This window comes from Falco rusticolus, chromosome 5 (assembly GCF_015220075.1).
Source record: "Falco rusticolus isolate bFalRus1 chromosome 5, bFalRus1.pri, whole genome shotgun sequence".
Classification (NCBI taxonomy): Eukaryota; Metazoa; Chordata; class Aves; order Falconiformes; family Falconidae; genus Falco; species Falco rusticolus.
In genome coordinates, this window is record NC_051191.1 from 14,063,368 (window position 1) to 14,086,061 (window position 22,694).

General features: G+C 38.3%; 2 protein-coding genes across 7 annotated transcripts in view; both read left to right on the forward strand.

Annotated features, from left to right (window-relative positions):
- BMT2 (base methyltransferase of 25S rRNA 2 homolog) overlaps window positions 1-6,246 on the forward strand; it is a 36,117-nt gene extending 29,871 nt beyond the window's left edge. Inside the window, exon 5 of the mRNA XM_037388931.1 lies at window positions 2,936-6,246. Coding sequence (XP_037244828.1) covers window positions 2,936-3,565 — 630 coding nt within the window. The 3' untranslated portion in view covers window positions 3,566-6,246. The remainder of the gene's footprint in view (window positions 1-2,935) is intronic.
- Window positions 6,247-7,891: 1,645 nt separating this feature from the next.
- The window catches only part of TMEM168 (transmembrane protein 168), a 28,632-nt gene continuing 13,829 nt past the window's right edge, over window positions 7,892-22,694 (forward strand). Inside the window, exons 1-3 of one of the 6 annotated variants that reach the window (XM_037387706.1) lie at window positions 7,892-8,356; window positions 9,614-11,433; window positions 12,474-13,740. In XM_037387706.1, the coding sequence (XP_037243603.1) occupies window positions 12,604-13,740 (1,137 nt within the window). In that variant the 5' untranslated portion in view covers window positions 7,892-8,356; window positions 9,614-11,433; window positions 12,474-12,603. The other 5 variants (XM_037387708.1, XM_037387705.1, XM_037387709.1 and 2 more) reach the window with 5 other exon arrangements.

The window sequence follows — 22,694 nt, forward strand, 5'->3', positions numbered from 1 at the left end:
TTACTTCGATTCTTCTGGATACTCTGTGTTCAGGGCACCTTGCAACCTAGCTAGCAAGCCTTCTTGGAGTGACATGGAGTACAATTTGTGCACTCAAATGCATCTGCTAGAATAAGCTTAGGCCCACCTCCAAAACAGCACTAATAAGCCCTGATGTATTCAAGATAACTCAATTTTGAACTACATCAGCACTGTAACCTCCTGAATAAATTTATCTTTAGGCTAGCAGTTTTCTGGGCTGATTTAAGATTTCAGAACAACAGCCAGAGGGTTCTTGTGGTAGTTATTGCCATCTTCTGACCTGAAAATTGATCCAATAACTTAGTGGTAGAAGCTGAAAATAGAACTGGTAAAATCTGATTTAGCAGATCTTTGAGTTAAGATACCAAAGTAGTTTTTGAAACACATTGAAGCATAGAGACTTCTTAGGAAGTCAGTTTCTTGAGTAATGTTGAATGGAGGGTTAAATAATTCCTTCCTTAATAAAAATAGATTAATCCACTTTCTGCATATATAAATGCTTTGGATATAGACTAAATAGTTGAATAACATACTTCAGCTAATTTGAGGATTAAGACAGATACAATTGTGGAAAAACTAGGAGGGGAACTGAAATGTAATAATGTATTCAAAATGTTTAGAATTTCAGTTTCATATAAAGAAAATATAAACTGTAGAGATACGAAAATGGAAATATATTTCCATTAAAAGGTTTTGTGTTTTGAGCAGGAAGGGAACTGCACCAAGAAAAAAAATAGCATTCCCTTTAGCTAGGCATTGTGCACTCATTTTCAGTGTCTGGGTGTAACATACGCAGAGGGAAACAGGCAGTATTAGAAACTAGGAGGAGGGGGACTGGGATAAGCAGAATACGTCTCTTCTTGACCCAGTGTGGGTTTTTTTGCTATTCCTTCAAATGTTCTGCTTATAACACAGATATTCTAGAGTACAAGTAGCAGTGGTTATTTTCTTGGAGGAGTTTAATTTGTCTACACTGAATTAAAAAAAAGCCAAAACTGAAGGGAGAATGTGCACTTTGGGAAAATCCAAATATGATTTCATACTGCTGCAAAAGTTTCTGAATATGCAACATCTGTTGCATTAGAGTAAATATAGTTTGAGACAAAAAAAGGGGGGGGGATGGAAGGGTACTGGAATTAAAAATTAGAATATACAAGTAGGATTACGTTTTTAAATATCAGTGGATGCACTGAAGTATGACTGCTGTTTCAGTGTCTAGGGGGACTTTAAGATCAGTTCAAGACTTGTATATCTGGAGTTTAGTAGCAGTCTCCAGTTGAGTAGCATTTTTGTCCTAAAACTTTCTGCAGAGTTCAGATTCCACTTGAAAAATAAGTCATAAACCAGTCATAAACAACATAGAAATAGTGTTAAGGACAATTTAAGGACTAAAGTATTTTACCAGTATACAGAAATACTTGTGGTCTGTATTGTTTTTTTAATTGTGTATGTTTAACCTTTAACTTTTTAAGTCTTGTTTCTACATAAAGTTAGCCTGTTACCCTGAACAATTATTCTTCAAAGCACTTCTTTTAAAACTTATTAGAGGAAATAATGAAATTACTACTGGTAATTTCCTGTTCTAAGTATTACAAGAAAGCAGAATATAGCCCTGCAGGTATAATAGTTGCAATTAAAATTTCTTTATTATAGCCACATAACGTAAGTATTTATCTGGATTTTTAGCATATTGGAGGCCAAGATTAATGCTACTAGAAAATAAATCGCACATTTTTTTGAACATTGGCTACTTTTTCTAATTTAATGCATACTCTTGGGAGAGAATGTGATTTTATATAAACAAATAACATTCTCTTCTACTTGAAAACAATTGTGCACATCAGTTGCTTTATGAATAGCTTTACAATAGTGTTCTAGAGATCTTTTTTTGAATATTATTTTGTAAGTCATGATATAAATACTTCTGTGGTATGAAAACGCAACAGATCTAACAGGTGGACCTTTCAGATGTGCTCCATAAAATGTTTTGTCTGCTTTCATATTCACTTACCTGTTCAGAGTGTCTGTCGTTCACTGCATGTTCTCTAGGCATTAATAACAAGTTTTGTTGCTATCGTGCCAAAACCTTGTATCTTAATACCTTTGCTATGAAGAAGTCAGATTTGGATGAATATAAAGTGTCAAAACGTAAATGTAGTGAATAGCATACTGTGGTTTTGGGGTTTTTTTAATGCTCAGTAATTAAGGGCATTAAGAACTTCTGTATGTTGTATTGTGGTGTCATTTCCCATCTTTGGCAGCTTGAGTACACAAATGATCAACAGGTGAACTTAACAACCCTCACCTTACTTTGATAATTGCCAAAATGTGTACCACTTTGCATTTACAGTAAATTACATGGACCTGCCTCACTGCTGCGAAACAGTTAGCGTACTGTAACTTTCTAATGTATATTGCCTTGCCATAGCTTCTTTGTTTCTGTATCAGTAAAGAATGACGCTTTTTTCCCCAAGTGATCAGATGACTAAGTTTCTTGGATTCTTTTCAAAGAACTGCTGTAAATACTGAGGTATCAAATATAGTTTCTCATTACTAATTTCAGGTTTATAAAAGGCTTCCAGCATCTGGAGAAACAAAAGCAATGTAGGCTTACCTGAGTTCTTAAATCATTTATGAGATAGTTCATTTGATACTTTAGGAAAATTATTTTTTTAAATTAATATTTCTCAGCAATTAAATCACTAGTAAATTACTGCACATCTAAAATTTTGCTTTGCAACTCTAAAAGCTAGCAATGCATTAAATTGTTTGATGTGATATCAAGAGGAGTGTTCAGAAGGCTTGATATTTCCTCAAGAGAATGGAGAGGGTGTCATTGATTTTTTTTCTGTGGATTTGGATTGTTTGCTCTTTAACCTTGATGTTTGTTTTTTCTGTTTTTTTATTCCACCAGAGTGTATACAAATGTGACTTCCTAAATCTTCAAATTCAGCAACCTCTCCAACTGGCACAAGATGCTATAGATGCTTTTCTTAAGCAACTGAAAAATCCCATTGATTCTCTACCTGGAGAACTGTTCCATGTCGTTGTTTTCTCACTCCTCCTTTCTTACTTTCCATCCCCCTATCAACGATGGATATGCTGCAAGAAGGCACATGAACTTCTCGTATTAAATGGCTTATTGCTTGTAATAACTCCTGATTCATCTCATCAGAATCGCCGGGCTATGATGATGAAAAGCTGGAAAATTGCCATAGAGTCTTTGGGTTTTAAACGCTTCAAGTATTCCAAGTTTTCTCACATGCATCTGATGGCATTTAGGAAAACCTCCCTGCAAACAACAAGTGACTTAGTTAGCAGGAACTACCCAGGAATGTTGTATATCCCACAGGATTTCAACAGTATAGAGGATGAGGAGTATTCCAACACTTCCTGCTATGTTCGATCTGATACAGAAGATGAACAGCTAGCTTATGGTTTTATGGAGCTACCTGATGCTCCTTATGACTCGGACTCTGGAGAAAGCCAGTCTAGTTCAATTCCTTTCTATGAGCTAGAAGATCCTATATTGCTTCTAAGTTAATGTAGTTGTTGAAATGCCCTTTCAGTCAAACCTCTTGCTTAACTAATTTTGCTATACTAACATGGGCTCAACACACAAAAACGGTTTGCATAAAGAAAATGCAAAGGTTTACAGAGTTTGCTATTTTTTTCTACTTTGAATTTTAAAATTTATTCTTGTATGAAAGTGAAAGAAATACAAGTTTTATGCAAATGACTCGCGTCATAGCATAAATTACTGTTACTTTCTTTAGATTTGTATCACTAATTTTTTCCAGAAAGGTACCATTCTTTTCTTTAGTGCTGTGAAGTGTGAATTCTATTTAATTTGTTAAATGTTGTTTCAATATTTTAACTCGGTGTGGTTGAGCTTAAGGCACTGGAGTTGGTGGGCTTCTGAGAAGTATTTGTAGAAAGAAATATTGTGCACTTTAATTCAACGTGCAGAAAGGTTAAGACACTTGGTTACACGTGTCCCTTCTTAATTAGGGAAAAAAACTTTTCTTCCAAAATCTATTTCACTCTGGGCTGGAGAAACTATAATTCTTGCACATTTGATTTTATGTTTATTGCAGCCCTCTTGAGATAACACCAAATCAAGATAACACCAAAACACAGGAATTTATTAATCCATAGTTATACATATTATGTAATTTCACTGCATAAATAGCAGTTAGACATGAAATTTCTGAAGAGGTTATCCCCCCCAGAGGAGTATGGTACGTCTAGACAATTATGTTTCACTTCAAAGCTGGAACATGATTTTGCAATTTTGTGAGTGTACAAGCACTAACATATATCAGTATTTCTCCGATGATGGTGTTCTGTATTCTCTTCAAACCATGTTTTTTGGGGGACAGGGTAGGTTTTGTCATGTTTTAAAGTAAATTATTTATGCATTTTAAAATCAACTTTTTTCTTTATTTGCCCTTATTTGTAGACCTCCCAAGTTATAAGGTAACTACAGATCAATTTTGTGAAAACAAACACAATTACACAAGTTTTTCAAAGATACACTTATTTGCACAAAGCCACATATTCAGTGAATTGGACCCAAAAATCTTCTGCTTAGTTAAGTAAAAACTCCATAGCTGTCTGAAAACTGGTCTGTGCTGTAAGAACAGGGAACAGAAGTTTTTTACATCTGAGTTTTCAAATTTGTGTAATAAATTTGTGAGTTTTTGCTGGAAAAAACATATCTGTTCAATAGTAAAAACAGAGGATTCACTATTACTTTAGCTTAGATTTCCCTCCATTTAAAAATAATGGTCAGAATCTTCAGGTTTGAATGTTAGGCTGTTAAATCTGTAAGTGCCTAATAACAAATGATTTGAACTAGGTGCCACATCATGGTTTTAAGACTGACTTCAGCAAAATGGTAGAAAATACTAATAATGTACTTTCACAACTAGTTGTGATGATACACACCTTATACCATATTAACTTACCATGTTGTACTTATAATACAGACGTTACCAGATAAACTGAAATTGTAGTGTGGATTTTACGGTGGTTGCTACAAAAAGGAAACTACTCCTTTCACTGAAGTTTTGCACTGACAAGTGTCACAGTTTGACCTATGTGTTTTTCTTTTACACTGTTTCCTACACAGAGTCATACCACATTGGTCCATCTTACACTCAAACATGATCTGGACTGCAATGCTTTATTCTTTAACATAAGCTTTTTGTGTTTCCCTTCTTAAATTTAAAGGGTCCCTTTGTACCTGATTCAAATTTGTTATTCAATCTGAATGATATATATAAACCAAATAATTATATTCTGATGTGTTAAGAAAAAAGTTTAGATACAGAAGTATCGGGGTTGATTTTTTTGAGAATACCTCTCTAATGAAATATATAATGGTTTCAAAATTGGCTTTAAGTCAATGTTTGCATCCAGTGCTTTCCCACTTCACTTTCACTAAAATGTTTGTCATTCACAGCCTTTCTTCTTCCCAGTTAACCACTGACTCCAGCAGTGCTCATGTTAAAGCTAAAATACTGGTGCTATAAATTCAGCTGTTTATGGAAACAATCTGTGCATACTTCAAAATGTACCTAACATTTGAACTGATACTCTTTTTAACAACAAGTTATGGACCAGCTGAAGTGTATGTTGGCATTGTTTAATTGTAAACCGGTTTGTGATTCATACAAAAAAGCAATTTAGACCAAGATTTATCCGCCCCCAAAATAGTCTATAATATTAACATTTAAATTTAAGCCTTTTTGGCAGGTTGGTGACACCATTGTATTTGTGGTTTAGGGACCTGAGATTCATAACAGCTTGGTTTTCTTGCTGCTCCTTTTAAATAGCTGAAGGGGGGGTGTTTTGTTGTTGGTATTTTTGTTTTGGTTTTGGTTTTTTTTTTGCTTTTTGTTGTTTTTTTAATTTGTTTTTTGGTGGTTTTTTTTTTTTACAAGGGACAGTAGATTGTGGTGGAGGAGGAAAGTGGGATTTGCATAAATACACCTCCCTGAACAATAAAGTGGTGATATCAGGAGTTGTTGGATATTTGGCTTTAGTGCAAGAATGTTTCTAGGTTATGAAATATTTGAAAATATGACTGTGCAAGAGATCTCTTGTTCTTAAGGTGCTGGAGGGGAAAAGGAAAAAATGTGTATTTGCATTTCTGTTGTCTTTATGTCACTACTTTTTGTGAACAAAGCACATTTATTAAAAAACACAAAAAACTGAAAACCTCTTTAAAATTTGTTTCTTTGGGGTGGAGATACCCTTTTTTCTTCCTGTGCAATTTGTTTATGCTGAAATCCAGTGAAACCCATGCATAATTATTTTCCTTATTGTCAAGAAAGTATTTGCACTGGGTTTATTTTATAAACTACTGAATTATAGTGGAGATATTAGATTTGGTACTTCCATTTCAGCTTCTACATCGTGGTTGTGGCCTTTGCTTTACAGAAGGGGTTTTAGAGTTCCTCCACTTGATCCTGTATCATGTTTCTAGGATGCAATTACTTTCTATTGCAGTTCCCATCTTTTTCTCTAGATGTTCTTAATTTTTCCTCTATTCCCCTGAAATGTCTTTGCAGCGCTCATTGAATGTTGACCCTTTGAGGTGATTGTATTTTTCTCCGTAATGGTTTTGAGTATTGGAGGTGTTGGGGAAAGGCTGGCAATGGGAAAAGACACCACACCGCACCCCCCAAAAAAAAAAAAAAAAAGCAAGGTGCCTACTCTGATCCAGATTCTACAAAAATTAGATTTTAGCAGAACTGATGTGTGTGTCTAGCACTGCAGAGCCTAGCTGGTATATTCTGGTCTCTTACTTGACAGTGAAGACCAGAAGATGTGATTTCACAGCTGGATCTCAGTATTGCTTCCTGCAGAATCTGCCCTTTTCAGCTTAAGGGAGACTTGCTTTAAAAGTATGATCACTCTAAGTCTTTAATTTTATCTCTATGAATCAGCAGCAGGTTTTCTCCTTTTTCCTCATTTTCTTGATTTTCCTTGATTCATTGTTTTGTAACTGTAGAATAGTAAAAGATAGTTTTAGAAGGGTTGCATTTCACAGACTTGCACAGGAACTCAGTTGTTTGGAGGGTTTGGGTTTGTTGTTTTTTTTTTTTACTTTTTAAGTAAAAAGTTCTACAAATAGTTGCTTGTAGAGTATTCCTAAATCACAGTTGAACAGATGTAGTACCAACTAAGCATTGTCTATGATGCTGGTAAAGCATCTGAAGCAGGTAACATTTACTAACCAACTGAGATTTCTACTGTTCTGCTTGTTCAAGGGAAACCTCTAGGCTTTTTAACCAGTGTTAACTTTTAGGCCAGTTTTATTTAATATTTGGAGAGCGGTACGGATTTGGAGACTACGGAGGTTCCTTGTGAATCAGTTGTCTGAATAACTGAGGCAGAAAAGACAGGCTGTCAGTTTAGATGTTTGAGTGTCCAGCTCGGGAGTTTAGATGTTTGAGTGTCCAGCTGCCACCCATCAGCACCAGTGCTTCTTGATGCGGGGGGCGAAGGGGCTGGATGTGATGCAGGCACAAAGGATATAAATCTGTGGCAGGCCCAGCCCTCTGGCAGTTCAAGGCAGTGCCCCTTAAGCTGTCACTCACACAGGCTCCCCTGGTTTTGCCTGAGCCATGGAGCCATTATGCTCCAGAAGCTTCCTGCTCTTGCCCACCTGCCTGCAAGGGCCAGTAGCAAGCATCCATTCCCAAGGCCGAGTGCTGTGCCACAGCGGTGGCCGAGGCGGTGTGCCTGAGGGGGGTGAATGCTTTGGTTGGGGAAGGCCCGGAGCCGAGCCCCCCCCCCCCCCCCCCCCCCCCCCCCCCCCGAAGGCACTCCTGGCCCGCCATGGGGGAGGCCAGGGAGGGCCCAGCCCGCCTTACAGGGGCGCTGACTCAAACACAGCTTCCCTCTTCTGTCCCCTAAGCACCAGTTCAGTGCGTATAGTTTTGTCTTGTTTTCTACTTCTTCCAGCTGATTAACTTGGCATTTTTGGGGGGTGTGGAGGGAAGAACGTGCTTTCGCGCTTCCCTTGCATCCACGTGCTCATGAGAGCAGGGCAGCCGTGAGGCTGGGGGGTGCGGACGGGGCCGCCCACGGTCACAGCCCCGCTCTGCCCCACCGACGCAGGCACCGTTCCGCTGAGGGCCTCGTCGCCCGGGGCCGCCTCGGGCCCAGCCTGCCCGCCGCGATCAGCTGGGCTCCGGCAGCGCCCGGGCGGCCGCGGCGGCGTTTGAGCCTTGGCGCCGCCCGTAGCCGGGACGCCTCACGGAGCCTCAACATGGCGGCGGCGCTGCGCGGGGGGTGGGAAGTTCCCGGGACGCCTGTTGAGGTGAGTGCGGGCCGGGAGCGCGGCGGGGGCCGGCGGCACCGAAGGGCTGGGGCCGGGCTCGCCCCGGCGCCGTGTGCGTGGAGCAGGGCCCCGTCGCTGCGGGGCCGAGGGGAGGCGGGCGGCCTGGCGGGCAGCCCCTGGGGGACGGGGCCTCCCCGGGCCGGGCCGGGCCCAGGCGGCCTCCCGGGGCGGCAGCTGGCGGTGAGCGGCGTTGCCCCGCAGGCACCCCGCGGAGCCCGCAGCCGTCGGTAGGCTCCCCTGGCCGGGCCAGTCCGGCAGCTGGTGCTTGGGCCGGGCGCTCCCCGCATGTCCCGCACCAGGAATCCGTAATGCGGGCTGGGCGTGCACGTCCGAAGACTAACGAAGACGTTCACCTGAAGTTTAAGGCTGCTGTATTAATGTGGTAGCTAAGTACGACGTTATGGTTTTAAAAAGGCGTCACGCAGTTGTGTTTTGGTTGGTTTTTTTTAAAAAAAACCATGCACTAAACTGGAAGAATAAAGCTGAAAGAAAGTAAGTCCAGCATTTTAGATAGGCCTCACCTGGACTTCAGGTCAACTGTAGTCAAACTACTGAACCATCTTCGGGTTTTGGTTCTTTTTTTTATATTTTCTTAGACAAATTAAGATGAAAACTACTTTGGGAATGATGTTCCTTTACATGTAGGAAAGCTCTTGGATGGTTTAGTCTCTAAATCTCTACTTGGACTCCAGGTTTTGCTTAAAATTGCGTTTGCAAAAGTCAACAAATGTTTAAAAGTGGGTGTACACATTCTGTGTTTTGGATCTAAATGTGATTCGCTCAGGTATGTAACTCAGATGTTGAAGCCTGAAACTTTTAAGGCAGTTGGTTTTAAAACCAAACACAACACTTCCCTGCCTTGGAACAGTCTTTGCTTCAACAGTCAGTCTTAACAGAAATGAGTTACAAATAGCTATGTTTTAAAGAATAAATCAGATAATTGAAATCTCCCATTAAAATTGTCTGAATTGTTGTGTTAAATTGTGTTAAATTTATTTGGTAATAACTGCATGATGGGATGCATTAATCATTAAAATGCTCCTTTTTCTCTTTTCACCAAAAAGTTGACCATGTGTTTTGAACAGAAAAATACTAATGATTAATAGCGTGGTTTAGTAGTACGCCTTTTTGATAATTGCCTAGAAGGCGTAGCCAGGAAGAGGGTGTTGCATTCACGTCCAAGCTGTTATTTTGCAAATATTTGGTACTTAAGCAGACTTTGTGTCTTTCCACTAGGAGCAGGCACATTCCCCCACCCCGGTACCTGGCACAGCAGGTGGGGCAGCAGCAGTGGAGCTTCGCTTTCACATTTCTCATGATGTGATCACAGCAAAACTCCGCTTGGCACAAGCTGAGCTAGTCAGAGTAGTTTTCTGTCAGAGCGGCTGCTTGCCTGCGAGGTAGCTTGCTAGTGTAATGATACCACCAGAAAATAATGTAGCAACTGTAGCAAAATAGTAAGCCAGGGGTTAGGTGGGAGCTTCCACCCTTTGCGCGTGAGCTAAACTGCTGACTTCCATGAGTCTGTTGTCCAGATGAATGTTTATAGTATTAGCTTCTTAACTTGGAGGGATTCCAGAAAGGAATCAAGATAACAGAATGGCATGGCAGATGTGCTTTGGCATAGCAGTAGTTACACGTCAGTGCTGTGGGTTGGAAGGGGAGATGGGGAAGTCGTTCCTTTATATTCATGGTTTGGAGGAGAGAGAACTGCGGGCAGGGAGGGGGCATGTGTAGGAGTTGAACTGAAAAGCTCAAGTTGTCCATAAAGCAAATGTTGATCATAGTACAAGAAACAGCCTTGCTGACAGTGCTATGATACCAGATATATTGTGACCTGGAAAAGGCTAGCTAACTTTGGGTTGTTATCTATATAAAGTAGAAACAAATGAAAGGTTGAGAAAACTGTAAATATGTTACCAACTAATGAGAGAAATATTACACGATCTTAAGCATTCAGGCAACTCAGAATTAAGTTTATTTGTATAAAACACTAGCAATAATAAGTAATATGAAAATGCACAGTTAAAATGAAAACTTTTAACTCTCAATGGCATGCAGTAACCATTTGCTTTAACTGTATGGTATGTATTCTATTTCAATTAAACAGATTTTTAATACATAGTTTTTGCAAGTAACATCTGCAGTGTTGTTAGGAGTTTAACATAATTTGGAAATATGTTACCAAACTTAAGTAATTTAAACAATAGGATTTCTTAAGCCTGTTTTATCTCTACACCAATTATTCAAGCTGGTTTTATGCTGGGTGTCAGTCTTCAAGTCAGCCAAAGCATATGGGTAAATCAGTCAGTTTGTCTTCTGTTGTTCTCTGGTTTAAAAAATGAGAATTTAAAAATCAAGGGAAAATGGAAGTTAAGTTCTGATTTTCAGTCAAGGTGTCCTTTATAAATAAATAAGTAAAAATAAATAAATAGTATAAATAAAAGCAGTAAGCTATAACCTATCTTTGAGTGTTCTTGACACATTAATTGCTCTGTCATACCATTAACTCTCCAGAAGTCTCTGTAAGATGGGCAATTAGGTAATTACTTAAAAAACTATAGTGGCTACGAATGAGTGTTCCTACATGCCGCCCATAACCTGTACAATTAGATTTACAAATAAACTTTTCATTAATTACTTCAGAAGCAAAACTTATGCTTAAATATAAATACTATACAGGGTTTTGCTAAGTTTTAACTAAGGGAATTTGGACAACTGGAGCTCTGGAGCTCTTTGTAATGTATGACACTTAAGAAAAATAGAGACAAAAAAAATGATGCTGATTTTCTTGTTTCTGTACTTTCTTGTGATCTACCAGTTGTTTTCTGCCTTATTTTTTCTGGTGGTATGGACTCAGCTTTATTCCTTCAGTGACTCCTGCACCAAAAATCAGAAGTATGTGTGGCTCTTTTTGCAAAAGCCTGTTCTCTGAGTAATTCTTATTAATTTGTCACAACATGTTTTACGTACAGAGCAGGGTTGTGACTTCAAAAGTACTAACCTTTTTTGCCTTTAATTAGAAAGCTCTGAACTGTGCCTCTGACAAATTTGTGGTAAGTACAAAAGTGTATAAATACAGTGCAATTAAGATTTTCACAGAAATAGAATTTCCTCAATAACTTTTTTTCCTAATTATAGCAGTTACTAGTATTGTTTATGTGTAAGCCCCGTATGATTAACCACCAATAGGATGACAGTGGTCCTCATGTTTCAAGACTGAGTTCAGACCGGGAAGAAACTTTTCCTGTAAAATAGTAATGATCTCCAGTGAAATCTGCCTAGCCACATTTTCATACAAAATTCCCCTAAAAATACTACTGTCTGTTCCTATACTATATTAAAAAGAAAAGCATGTCAGTTAAATGGATCCGAGTAGGAGATGCTTATGTTCTAAATATAATAGTTATCCCCATCATTTTGTTTGGGTTTTTTGGTGGGAGAAAAAAAAGTGGCTTGGAGGGGTGAAAATGAAGTCTTTGGTTAAGAAAAGTTTCTGAAAATATTGCCAGATCTATTGATACATCTGTGTGTCCACTCCCCTTTTGTGAAATGGAGATGATAATATCCTTTTTGATTATCTACTGTGGGTTTAGCTCATTAACTGATTATGAAGTTCTTTTTGTGAATCCTGTGGCTACTTGACTACTAAAAAGAAGCCTTGCAAAACGTACTGAAAAGGTATGTTATAAAGTGAGAACTTACCAAAGGTAATGGTGAAGTAAAACAATGTTTTAAATCAATATTAAATTATTTTAGAAGACAATGGATATCATAGCAATATTTTGGATACCCATAGATGTCTAATATAGATACCTAATGGATGAGTTTTGTGGAAAAACTGCACAGGCCAGGTTTGGTTTACCTTTTCCTTTCATTCAGATTATGAAATAAGATTGATGCAGAACCAGTCTTATATTGGATTTAATAATAACCCCAATTTGAATGACCTTTAACAACACACTTACTTGGTCATTATTATGTGTTTTTTAATTTATGTGTTCAACTCCTTGGTGAGAAAGGTTGTGTCATGTTTATGCTGTATGTGATTAAAAGGAATTATTTGCTGCTAAAACCTTCTTAATTCTTCTTCCAGGATTTCAGGGATTGCGGACTGCTGTTGCTGAAATGATATTACAGAAGGTGGCGATTGCCTTGTCTTTGTTGGATGAAACCCAAATATTTACTTTCAGCCGAGTGGGTAAAACCCCCTAACTGCAGTTTACATGTGTAGGTCACTGCGTTACTGTGTTAGTCATTGTCTCTATGCAGCAATGACAAGGCTAGAAGAAGCGAACAGAGAAGTGAACATGCACTCATCGGTCAGATACCTTGGCTATCTTGCCAGGATCAACCTGCTGGTTGCCATTTGCATGGGCCTTTATGTCAGATGGGAAAAAACTGCAGATGCATTGATTTTGGTAATATTTATTCTGGGACTCTTTGTTCTTGGAATTGCCAGCATACTGTACTACTATTTTTCAATGGAAACAGCAAGCCTGAGTCTTTCCAATCTTTGGTTTGGTTTTTTGCTTGGCCTTCTCTGTTTTCTTAATAATTCTGCCTTCAAAACGGATGTGAAAGAAGAAGCCACTAAATATTTACTCCTCTCCGCCATTGTTTTAAGGATATTATGTGCTTTGGTTGAGAGGATTTGTGGTTGTATCCATCATCGACCAACTCTGCTGACAACAGTTGAGTTTTTGGAACTAGTTGGATTTGCAATTGCCAGCACAACTATGCTGGTTGAAAAATCTGTGAGTATTATTCTGTTGGTCATGGCTTTGGCCATGTTGATTATTGACTTACGTATGAAGTCTTTTTTGGCAATTCCAAATTTGGCAATTTTTGGAGCCATTGCATCCTTACTCTTTTTTCCATCACTGCAAATCCCCACAAACCCTTTTGCCTTGGCATGTTTCTTCAGCTGCCTGATTTCCGATCCCCTTCTTGATGTTTACTTCAGTGGACTTTCAGTTACTGAACGATGGAAGCCCTACTTGTATCGTGGTAAAATTTGCAGAAGGCTTTCTGTCATCTCAATTGGAGTCATTGAACTAATCTTTTTCATTCTTGCAGCCTTTAAACTGCGTGATTTGGATCTCTGGTATTTTGTGATACCTGGTTTTTCTATTTTTGGAATTTTTTGGATGATCTGTCATGTGATTTTTTTCATAACTCTTTGGGGCTTTCACACAAAACTAAATGACTGTCACAAGGTATACTATACCCACCGTGCAGAAAACAACAGCCTTGACAGAGTTATGGCATCTAAAGGAATGCGTCATTTTTGTTTAATTTCGGAACAGCTAGTATTTTTCAGCCTTGTCGCGACCGCTGTTTTGGGGGCCGTTTCTTGGCAGGTAAATAACAGTCTGTTTATATTGATATCCCTCTTGAGAATGCTCCAGAGAACTCCTGGCTCCTTAAAACTTCTGTGACGTTTGATGGTGTGCTGTGGCTCAGCAATTCAGAGTTGGAACCCTTGGTTTCACCAGCACGCGCTTTGAATTTAACGCTGTGTGCTGCCTTGACCTGTGACCTGTTAAGGCAACTGGAACTTACCAGCTTCCTTATGTTGGCAGAATGGGAAGAGTTAATGCTTCCGGGGCAGATGAAGTGTGCAAAGTATTTTACATTTATACACTTAGGAAATTATTTTGGTTTTGAATTCATTGTGCCATAAAATTTGTTTTCAAGGTAAATCACAGTGTTGAACCCTAGTAATGCTCACTATATTGAGGCTTTTCCTATGGACTATTTTAATTGAATCAAGGCAAATTCATGTTTTAAGAATGTATTTTTCAGTGATTTTGCCTTGGAGTTAACTATTAATGTGGCGTTAGAAATCAGCTGATAAACTGATAAATTGTTGGTATAGCACGTGCTCCAAGTGTCTTATTTTCAAGTCTGGTTATGCACCACAGGATACTTCCTCTGAAAGACCAGTTCTCAAAATCACACAGTGTTCTTTGACTTTTCTTTCCATTCCTGAATTAAGGCTGTTGTCTCTTCTTTAGCAGAAAGCATACATCTCTCTCAAAATGTTTGCAAAGTGCCCAAGTTAAAGTATATTGTGTGTTGTCACAGTTGCAGCAGCGTGTTTGGTGCCTACTTGCTTTTTTAAGTTGATCTAAAACAAGACAACAATCATTTTTGTACCCATGCATCTCTTAAATCAATTACAAGTATATATATATATATTATAAAGGTATATAAAATTATATATATTTTTTATGGCAGATGTAAGTTTAGAAATTCCCTATAGTGTTTCCAGAACAATTTGCCACCCATATCTGCAGATTTTCTCAGATTAAGTAACGTCTTGGATGAAAGGTGTTAAAGAACTTGGGTGGAAAAGGAAATTAACAGTCATTTTGTGAGGGTTTGTGTGTTGGTGGTTTGGGTTTTTTTGGTTTGGGTTTGTGTTTTTTTGAGTTGGGGTTTCTTTTAGGTGTTGGGGTTTTATTTGAATGAAGAGCATTAGAGGTTAACGGACAAGCCTGGGAGGAAAGCTAGGTGCTTTTGGTCTGTCTTTGGGAAAGTATCAGCATGCATAGCTGTAGTGTGTGGGCTGGCAGAAAAGACAATAGGAAGAAATAGAACCAAAGTGAAGTAGAGGAGAAAAATCCTCAGAATGTACTTACAGAAAGTGAGGGTGCTAATGCACCAAAGGAAATGGTGGTTTGGGAGACAGAAACAATAAAGATCAGTGTGCAAATATTGCTAACTTCCATACTTTTCCTTCTGAGAATTTTGTGATTTTATCAAAATGTTAGCTTTTAATTTCTATATGCTAGTTGTGTGTTTTTTCAGGAAAAGCAATTTTTTACCATTTCTATCAGATAGTCTTATTAATTTCTCTGTCCTTGCCCTCTTCCTTTAACACCCTGAGACACATTAGTTAATTACAGTTTCAAAATTACTTGGATGGAGTCATTCCACCTAGTTGCATCTAGCAAAGCAGTCGGAACAAATCAAGAGCGTAAATTGTCCAGATAGCAACTGGAGAGAGGCAGTTTCTTTTGGTGGTGCCCAGAGCCTGTCTGCGGGGAGTTAAACACCAGACTTGGACAGGATCTCCTGCTGTAGCCCTTCACGGGAAGGGCTCCCCCTCCCCAGGCCATCTGTTTAAAACACACAGGTGCTTCCTATAGAACTGCTTCATTACTGCAAGGAGGACTGGTTTCATACCCATCTTACAACTTCTTTCTCTTCACGTTGATTGATAGTTCATTGGGTTTTTTTCCTGTCTCTGTCCTATGCCCCAAAATAGCTGCAACTGTTAACGTATCTGATAATTTTCAGTCCTCTCTAATTCTAAAGAAGTGCAGTTGTGCTGTGGAACGACTTGTGCAGGACTGTTCTCAAGAAGAAAACTGACAGTGCAGCTAAAATCTTTATTGTTGTTAATTTCAATTTCTAGCATTCTGTGTGTGTAAATTAGATAAGCTGTAGATAAGCTGTTGCTCATCACCTTTGTCTGACAGGTTGTGTATTTGCCTATTCAGTGGGAGGAGCAGTAATTGTAGCAAAAGGGAAAGGCATCAGACCAAATACTTTCCCTTGTCAGGAAATCCAGATTTTTATTATAATAATTTATTTTCCATAGATAATTACATTTACATTTCTTTTACTATGTTTATATTTTTTTCATCATGTGTTTATAGTAATGAATTAGCTTAAGATTATGAATGCAGGTGTCTCCAACTAAAAGCATTTCTACTTCAGCAGATGTTGTGATGTTTGCCTTGCAGATCAGTGTGTCTATTTCGTCTCTTGTCAGAAAATGAAATACTTCATCAGACCTGGCAGGAACATAATTTAATAAATGGATGTATCATTTATTATAGTGATTGCAGGAAGCTGGGGTCTTTTCTGTATTATTCTGCATAGTGTCAGGTTTCAAAATAATTAGAGGTAAGAAAGCAATGATGCATGCACACAATTTACCCTCTTGCAGGGCATTTGTTTTTTTTCCTAGAGACTTAAGGAAACCAGTGTTTTTTCTTCATTGCAGGGGGAATTCAAGGCCTTAAGACTCTACTTTAGAATCATTTGCTGGATTTTTGAGTCTGCTGTTTCAGGAGGTCTAACAAGCTCAACATTAATGCAGCAAAGAAGCTTCTGCAGTGAATGTGTACTTTTCTTATGGTGATTTATATGTATTGTAACAGTTAAAGAGACAAATCAGACTGCTGAAGATCACTCTCAGCCTTTCCTCTTTAAAAAGTAATAGTTATTGCTAAATACTTAGTGGGTTGGGATTTCAGGGTTTTTTTGTTTGTTTTTTAAGAAAACTTTGCTGCAGAAAAAAAAGCCAGTGACATCAGTATGTAGTAGAAAGAGATCTTAGGGCTGTGTTAGGTGCCTTTCCATGAAAGCATCAGCATAATATTTATTAGTGGTCAAAAAAGCACATTAAATATTAGGAATTATTAGGAAAGGACTGGAGGTATCATTATGCCACTGTATAAATCCATAGCTTCTGTATTTTGAATAACTCTGCAATTCTTACTTACCATCCTACAGATAAGAAAACAAGCAAAGGTTCAGGGAAGGGTGATTAAATTCATCATAGACATGAAACAGTTTACATGGAGGGAATGAATAAACAAGGATGCTTCAGTCAGGAAAGGAGAAAACTAAGAATATGATGAAGGTATGAAATATGTTTATGCAGGAGAAGGTAAACAGTAAGAGACAACAAGCGATCAGTTTTGGTGCAAAAGTTGAGGGGAATGAAGTTGGCAAGAAGCAGGCTGGAGCCAAACAGGTGGAACAGTTCTTCGTACAGCGCTGGGTGAGCTCTGGGGCTGTGGATCATGGCCTGCTGTGTGCCAAATGGTTGCAGAGGCTCGGGAGGAAGCTGGACTAGTTCAGGGAAACATTCACAGAGGTTTATGTACTATATGAAACTACATCTGGCTCAGGAAGTCCTTGAGCCATCAGTGGTTGGAGTACTCAGGGACATGTGCTTGGTCTGTTACAGTTTTCCCTAGGCACCCATTTGGCCTCTTTGGAGACCAGGCTTTCTTCTAGGTGGACTTTTGGTGCAACCTAATACAGCCACTCATACATTCTTATATTATGGACATTTTTTTAACTCAAATTTTCAGTGTATTTTTTCCTTACGTTCTGTTAGGAATGCCAAGTATTCCTCAGTCACCAGTTCCTGAAAATGTATTTGCTCTTTTTTTAAAATTGTTTAAAACATTTTGTGTATGTGTAAGTTTCACAGTTTTCAGTCTGTGTGACTTCAGTTTATGATTTATGTAGTCATTTTAGTAAGTGCTAATTATATTTAAACCTGTTAAGTGTCACCTGGAGGGTGAAGCATTTTTTATTTATACCTTACCTCACTCTGAAAATGTACTGAGAGTTTGTTTAATGATACTGTGTTTGATAAGAGGGGTGGCTTGACATCACTTCATGGTTGCCATTTGGCCTCCTATATAATGAGTAGAATTGGCTAAAAACAGTCTTGACAAAAAAAGACTGACTTGGACAGTCAGCTATATAGCCATAGCATGTAAAAAAATCTAGCTCAGCTGTGTGTGTTAGGTTATAGCCAGAGACAGGGTTGTGGAGAGGAGGGGTTCTGTTTCATGGAAAACTTTTGTGACAGGCACATTATATATGCCCTTTTAATGGTTTTAATAACTAATATCTATATGTCATATAAATCTCAAGTGTATGAAAGGTCAAGACCCAAAGAGACAGTTGTCTGCTAATTGGTGGCTAGAAGTATCCTATTTGATTGAAATTGCCAGAAAAACATCAAATCTCCTTTTGTGGAAAGGATTTTAAAGTGAGGTCAGTTAACTCACTGTTGCACATAGTGGTTTTCTGACTCATGCAGAGCTGTTGAGGCTCAGAGTCCGGTTAGCCAAGGACCTTTCTTGAAGGGGAGCTGAGCCCTTGTAATAAGCCAAAGGATGAAAGTCTTTGTTCCTAGTGCTTCAGTATGTGCTTGGGAAGGCCTGTGGCTCCTGAAAGCAGAATGTGTGTCTGGGATGAAGCTTTAAATGTGAAGAGCAGAATTGTCAGGTCTGTGTGAAGCTGGAGGATGAGCTCAGGAAGCATGAGAAGTGTAAAAGTCATTTGTTCAACCTGGTTGCATTAAAAAACGGAGTAAGAGCTTTTCAGTGGGGCATGTTTAATTTTGGGCATGGTCTACTTCTGAGCGTAATTCCTGCTTTAGCTGGAGAGGAAAGACACCTTGCCTTGTTGGTAGAAATGCATTGACATTTTCCTTGCAAAATATCTAGGGAATGTTCTGCACCTGCCTTTACATTTCTGTGAGTAATTTCAGTCAGATCAATAGACTTTTTCAACTCCAGCTTATTTCAGCAATTATTCATGTGCTTGCCTATAATTAGGCCCTTGGATGGGACAAGATCCAGCAGAAGTCATGCAAATGACTCAGGCATTACTTCTTTCAGAAGCCAATAAAATTATGAAAAAAATTGCAGGTGGAAGTCTTGGAATTTGCAAGCAAAGATCTTGGAAAGGTTTGGGGGACTCTTTTTCTCAGAAACTTAAAATCAGCTTTTGTTAAGTGCTCTATGCCATGGTAACTACAGGTTTTCTGAATTACTGGCCAAAGAGAATTATTATCCCTGGAAGACCTGTAATGTAATATTACCAAGAGAAAAATGAACTGTCAGAGACAGATAAAGTAATGGAATGAAGTACTTTCAGTGCATTATTCTTGATTTTAGTGAAATTTATGGGTTAGTATATAATCATATTCATGATATGCTTGAGTACTTAAATGGACAGTACTATTGAACTTGAATTATTCATGGAAGAAAAGTTAGTTTATTGTATGTATGAGTATTTTCTTGTTTGGGGAGAGCTACTGACTTTGTAGTCTTTGTTGTGTGATTGCCTGGTGTTTCTTGAAAGCTCAATTTGCAATGCCTTAGTAAGATTGAAGATGGTAAGGTTTTTAACTTTCCTAAAACCAAGATTGTTTTCTGAGTAGTAAGAAGTTTTCTAAGTAACATCTGTATTTACCTGCACGTACTTTTGTTAACATCACAGATTAAGTGACTTTTTTGAATACAGATCATATCCAGTCTTTCTCCTTTATTTCCCCCTGCTTTTCATCCTGATGTATTTTTAATCCAGTCTTCCTCAGGCTTTGCTTGTCCAATTTGATTTTTTTTCCTTCCCCCCCCCTCTTCAGAGGCCCTGCTGCATTCTCTGGCCTTTCTCCATATTTTCTCACATAGCCATGCCACTCCTGCTTGGTTTTGTTTCTTCCTCTCTCTCTGTCTGGTCATCTTTAGTTCCCCCTTTCTTTTCCTCACTGATGGTTTTTCCCCTACTTGCTGATTTGACTTGCATATCTGTGCTTCACTGTTTCTTTATAGACTCATCTGTTCAGTTTCTTTTATAATAACCTGGATTCCCTCTTTCCCTACTATTTCAGAATCTCTTAAGCTGGATTCTAAGTCCTCCTTGCTTACTGCTCATCATTTCTTCTCAAGCTCACCTGCTGTACTGTTTATTTTTGGTGCCCATCTTCCTCCCTGCAGTGAGCACTCATCCTGCCTTGGCTCTCTCCCTTTCCAGTCCTGCCCCGAGGGCTACATCAGGTTACCTGTTCACATCCACAGTGCCAGTACACCTTGCTGCTGTTGCCACTGCTCCCAGCGGCCCTAGGTCATGAAGGGAATCTCTGGTGACAAAAGAAAGAAGGTATTCATTGTTGGTCTAAAGAATCTGACTTATGTGTTAAGCTTGCTGTCAAAATCGCATTAATTTCAGAATTCAAAGTTTTATATTAAAAAAAAATAATATCAGAAAACCATGTAGTATTCTTTTAAACTGACAGCCACTTCTGGTTTGCTGGGACAAATGCCAGACTAAAGCACTGGCATTCCTGTGGTTAGAACAGGAGTCAAAGATGGGAAACATAACATTATTAAATCTGTCTGCCAGTGAACATGACAACTATTTTCTGCAAATTGTATTCCCAGTGCTGTTTTAATAGTCAGAAGTAATGGATTATTTATTGTTCTTCAGAGACTGTTCTTTCATTCAGTAACTTGTAAGATTCTTTCCTCTGGTAGTTGATCTACATTGTAATTTTACAAATTCTGTCTTTAGGCTTCCTTTTACCTGTAATATACATGTCTTGTTTTCATTCAGAATGAGCTATCCATAAAATATTTTCAAATTAGTTATCACGTTATCCTGTTTCTCCTGAGCCTTCTCCATCATGGAACATCATATACTCCTTTGTTTTTGCAGAATCACTGCAGCGGAGCTAAGCAAAACTGGTTTCTTTAATATTTATTTACATGTGTCTCTGTGTCTATGGATATATAAAAATAGGTAAATATTATTCAGCTTGGATAATAGAAAGCAGGGCAGAATTTTTGCTTGGAAATACACAAAGACATCTTTGTAAGCCTCCTCTGTTGTTGGTCTGTTCCATGTAATCCCAGGCAGCCTGCTTGTAGGTGATCCTGCTTGAACAGTGGGTCAGACCAGACAATTTCCAGAGGCCCCTTCCAACCTCAGCCACTCAGTGTTTCTGTGATCATCTTAGTTGACATATGTTTAGTAATTTGTTCCTGTTTTAAACAGAAGGGCTCTTCTGTGGGTCTTTGTAACTGGCTTCCAATTTAAACTAATGTTTCTTTTTTTTTTTTTTTTTTCTCCTCGTTATTTTCATCGGTCTCATGTCAGTAATGCTCCATCATTAAATACAGTTCCGGAATTGTTCCACGTCCAACAGGGGTTTATGCTGTGGGATTGGAGTTGTGCTATCTATGAATATAAAATTATGTATCTTGGCTGTAAAATACCTCTAAATTCTTCTGGTGCTTTAACAGTTACAGTTAAAGACAAGTGTTGCTTGAAAAGCTAAAGAAAGTGGAAAGATAATACTACTAGTGAAGCTCACAGGTCTTTTATTGCCATCAGAGGCAAGAAGCATGGAGTTTTTACCTTTTCTACATTATTTGAAATGAAAACACACTGTATATTTCCTAAATACTTATTTAGAAGAAGACAAAGGCAAAAAACCCCAAAGACTAAGGGATAAAATGACTTCTCATGTTTTCAGTGGGATTGCTGAGAAGGGTCCCTGTCTTCTGTTTGCTTTTGGAGCAGTCTGTCTGGAATCAATGGGCACTTGAAGCACAGGGATGTACTTCAGGCTGAGATTGCCACTGCAGTCGAAAACAGAATGAAAATGGGTTCAACAGATGAAAGAACAAAATCCCTTTCTGGCTCTGCTTATGCATCCACGGCCATCTGCTCCATTAAGGACCAGTCATCAAATCTTTCGGATTTAGTAAAGCACTGGCAGTCCCCACCTGGCATCTTAGCTGCTACCTTAAAAGAGGAGCCTACCTTCAGATTTACTGTAATTACTAACTTAATTATATATTATTTTTTACTCTTTTCAAATTCCTGTAGTTTATGTATTTTAAAATGCCACCAGTCATGTCTTTGCAGTGCTGAATTAAAATATTTTTTAATAAATCAAAATCTTACTGTAGAGCTGCACTGAGCATCGTTAATCATTTTTATATTTTAGTGATACATTTCTTCTAAATCAAAACTGTTGAAGTGCTGACAGCAAGTCTTTACATTAGATAGATGTCTAAAAATGTAAAATATCCATACTAACAACACTTTCCTACTCCAATAGCGTAAGACGGTCACTAAATGAAAAACAAAGTTGAAACTTCAGGTGGAGCTGAGTTGATTCATAACACTACAGAGCATATTTCCCATACTTGTTTAATATTTGGTACAAACTCAAAGCAAGATACAGAACAAGGTGGATCACTGAGATGATCCTTACGGTTTCTGTGTGGAATCCTTATCTCACAAGTACTTGTGAATTTTCTTGCCGGTATCTTCATATTAGTAGGAGTACTTTCAAAAATCAAATGTGGATATTTTTTAGTAGTCAGACTCAGTCAGAAGTTTGGTGAAAACTATTAATCTTTGTGGTAATCTCAAATTGTGTTAATGAAGAACACTGTGGATTTAATAACTTCCATGTGTTTAGGGGATTGGGGAAATGCAGGGAGTGTTTATAACAACCTGGCATGTTGTAAGAACACTTCCACAAGAACATTCATACAAAGTAATAATGTAATAGTATTCTTTAGGATATTATGATTGCTGTACTTTTTATGGGCAAATGTGGGTTTTATTTTGTAATATGCTCACTGCGATCAAAACACTAATGCAGTATAAGAGCAGTTTGCTCTAATGAGATCCAAGAAGAGTCATATATGTCACATTTATACATGATGGAAAAGCTGAATTTGTCATAAAAATG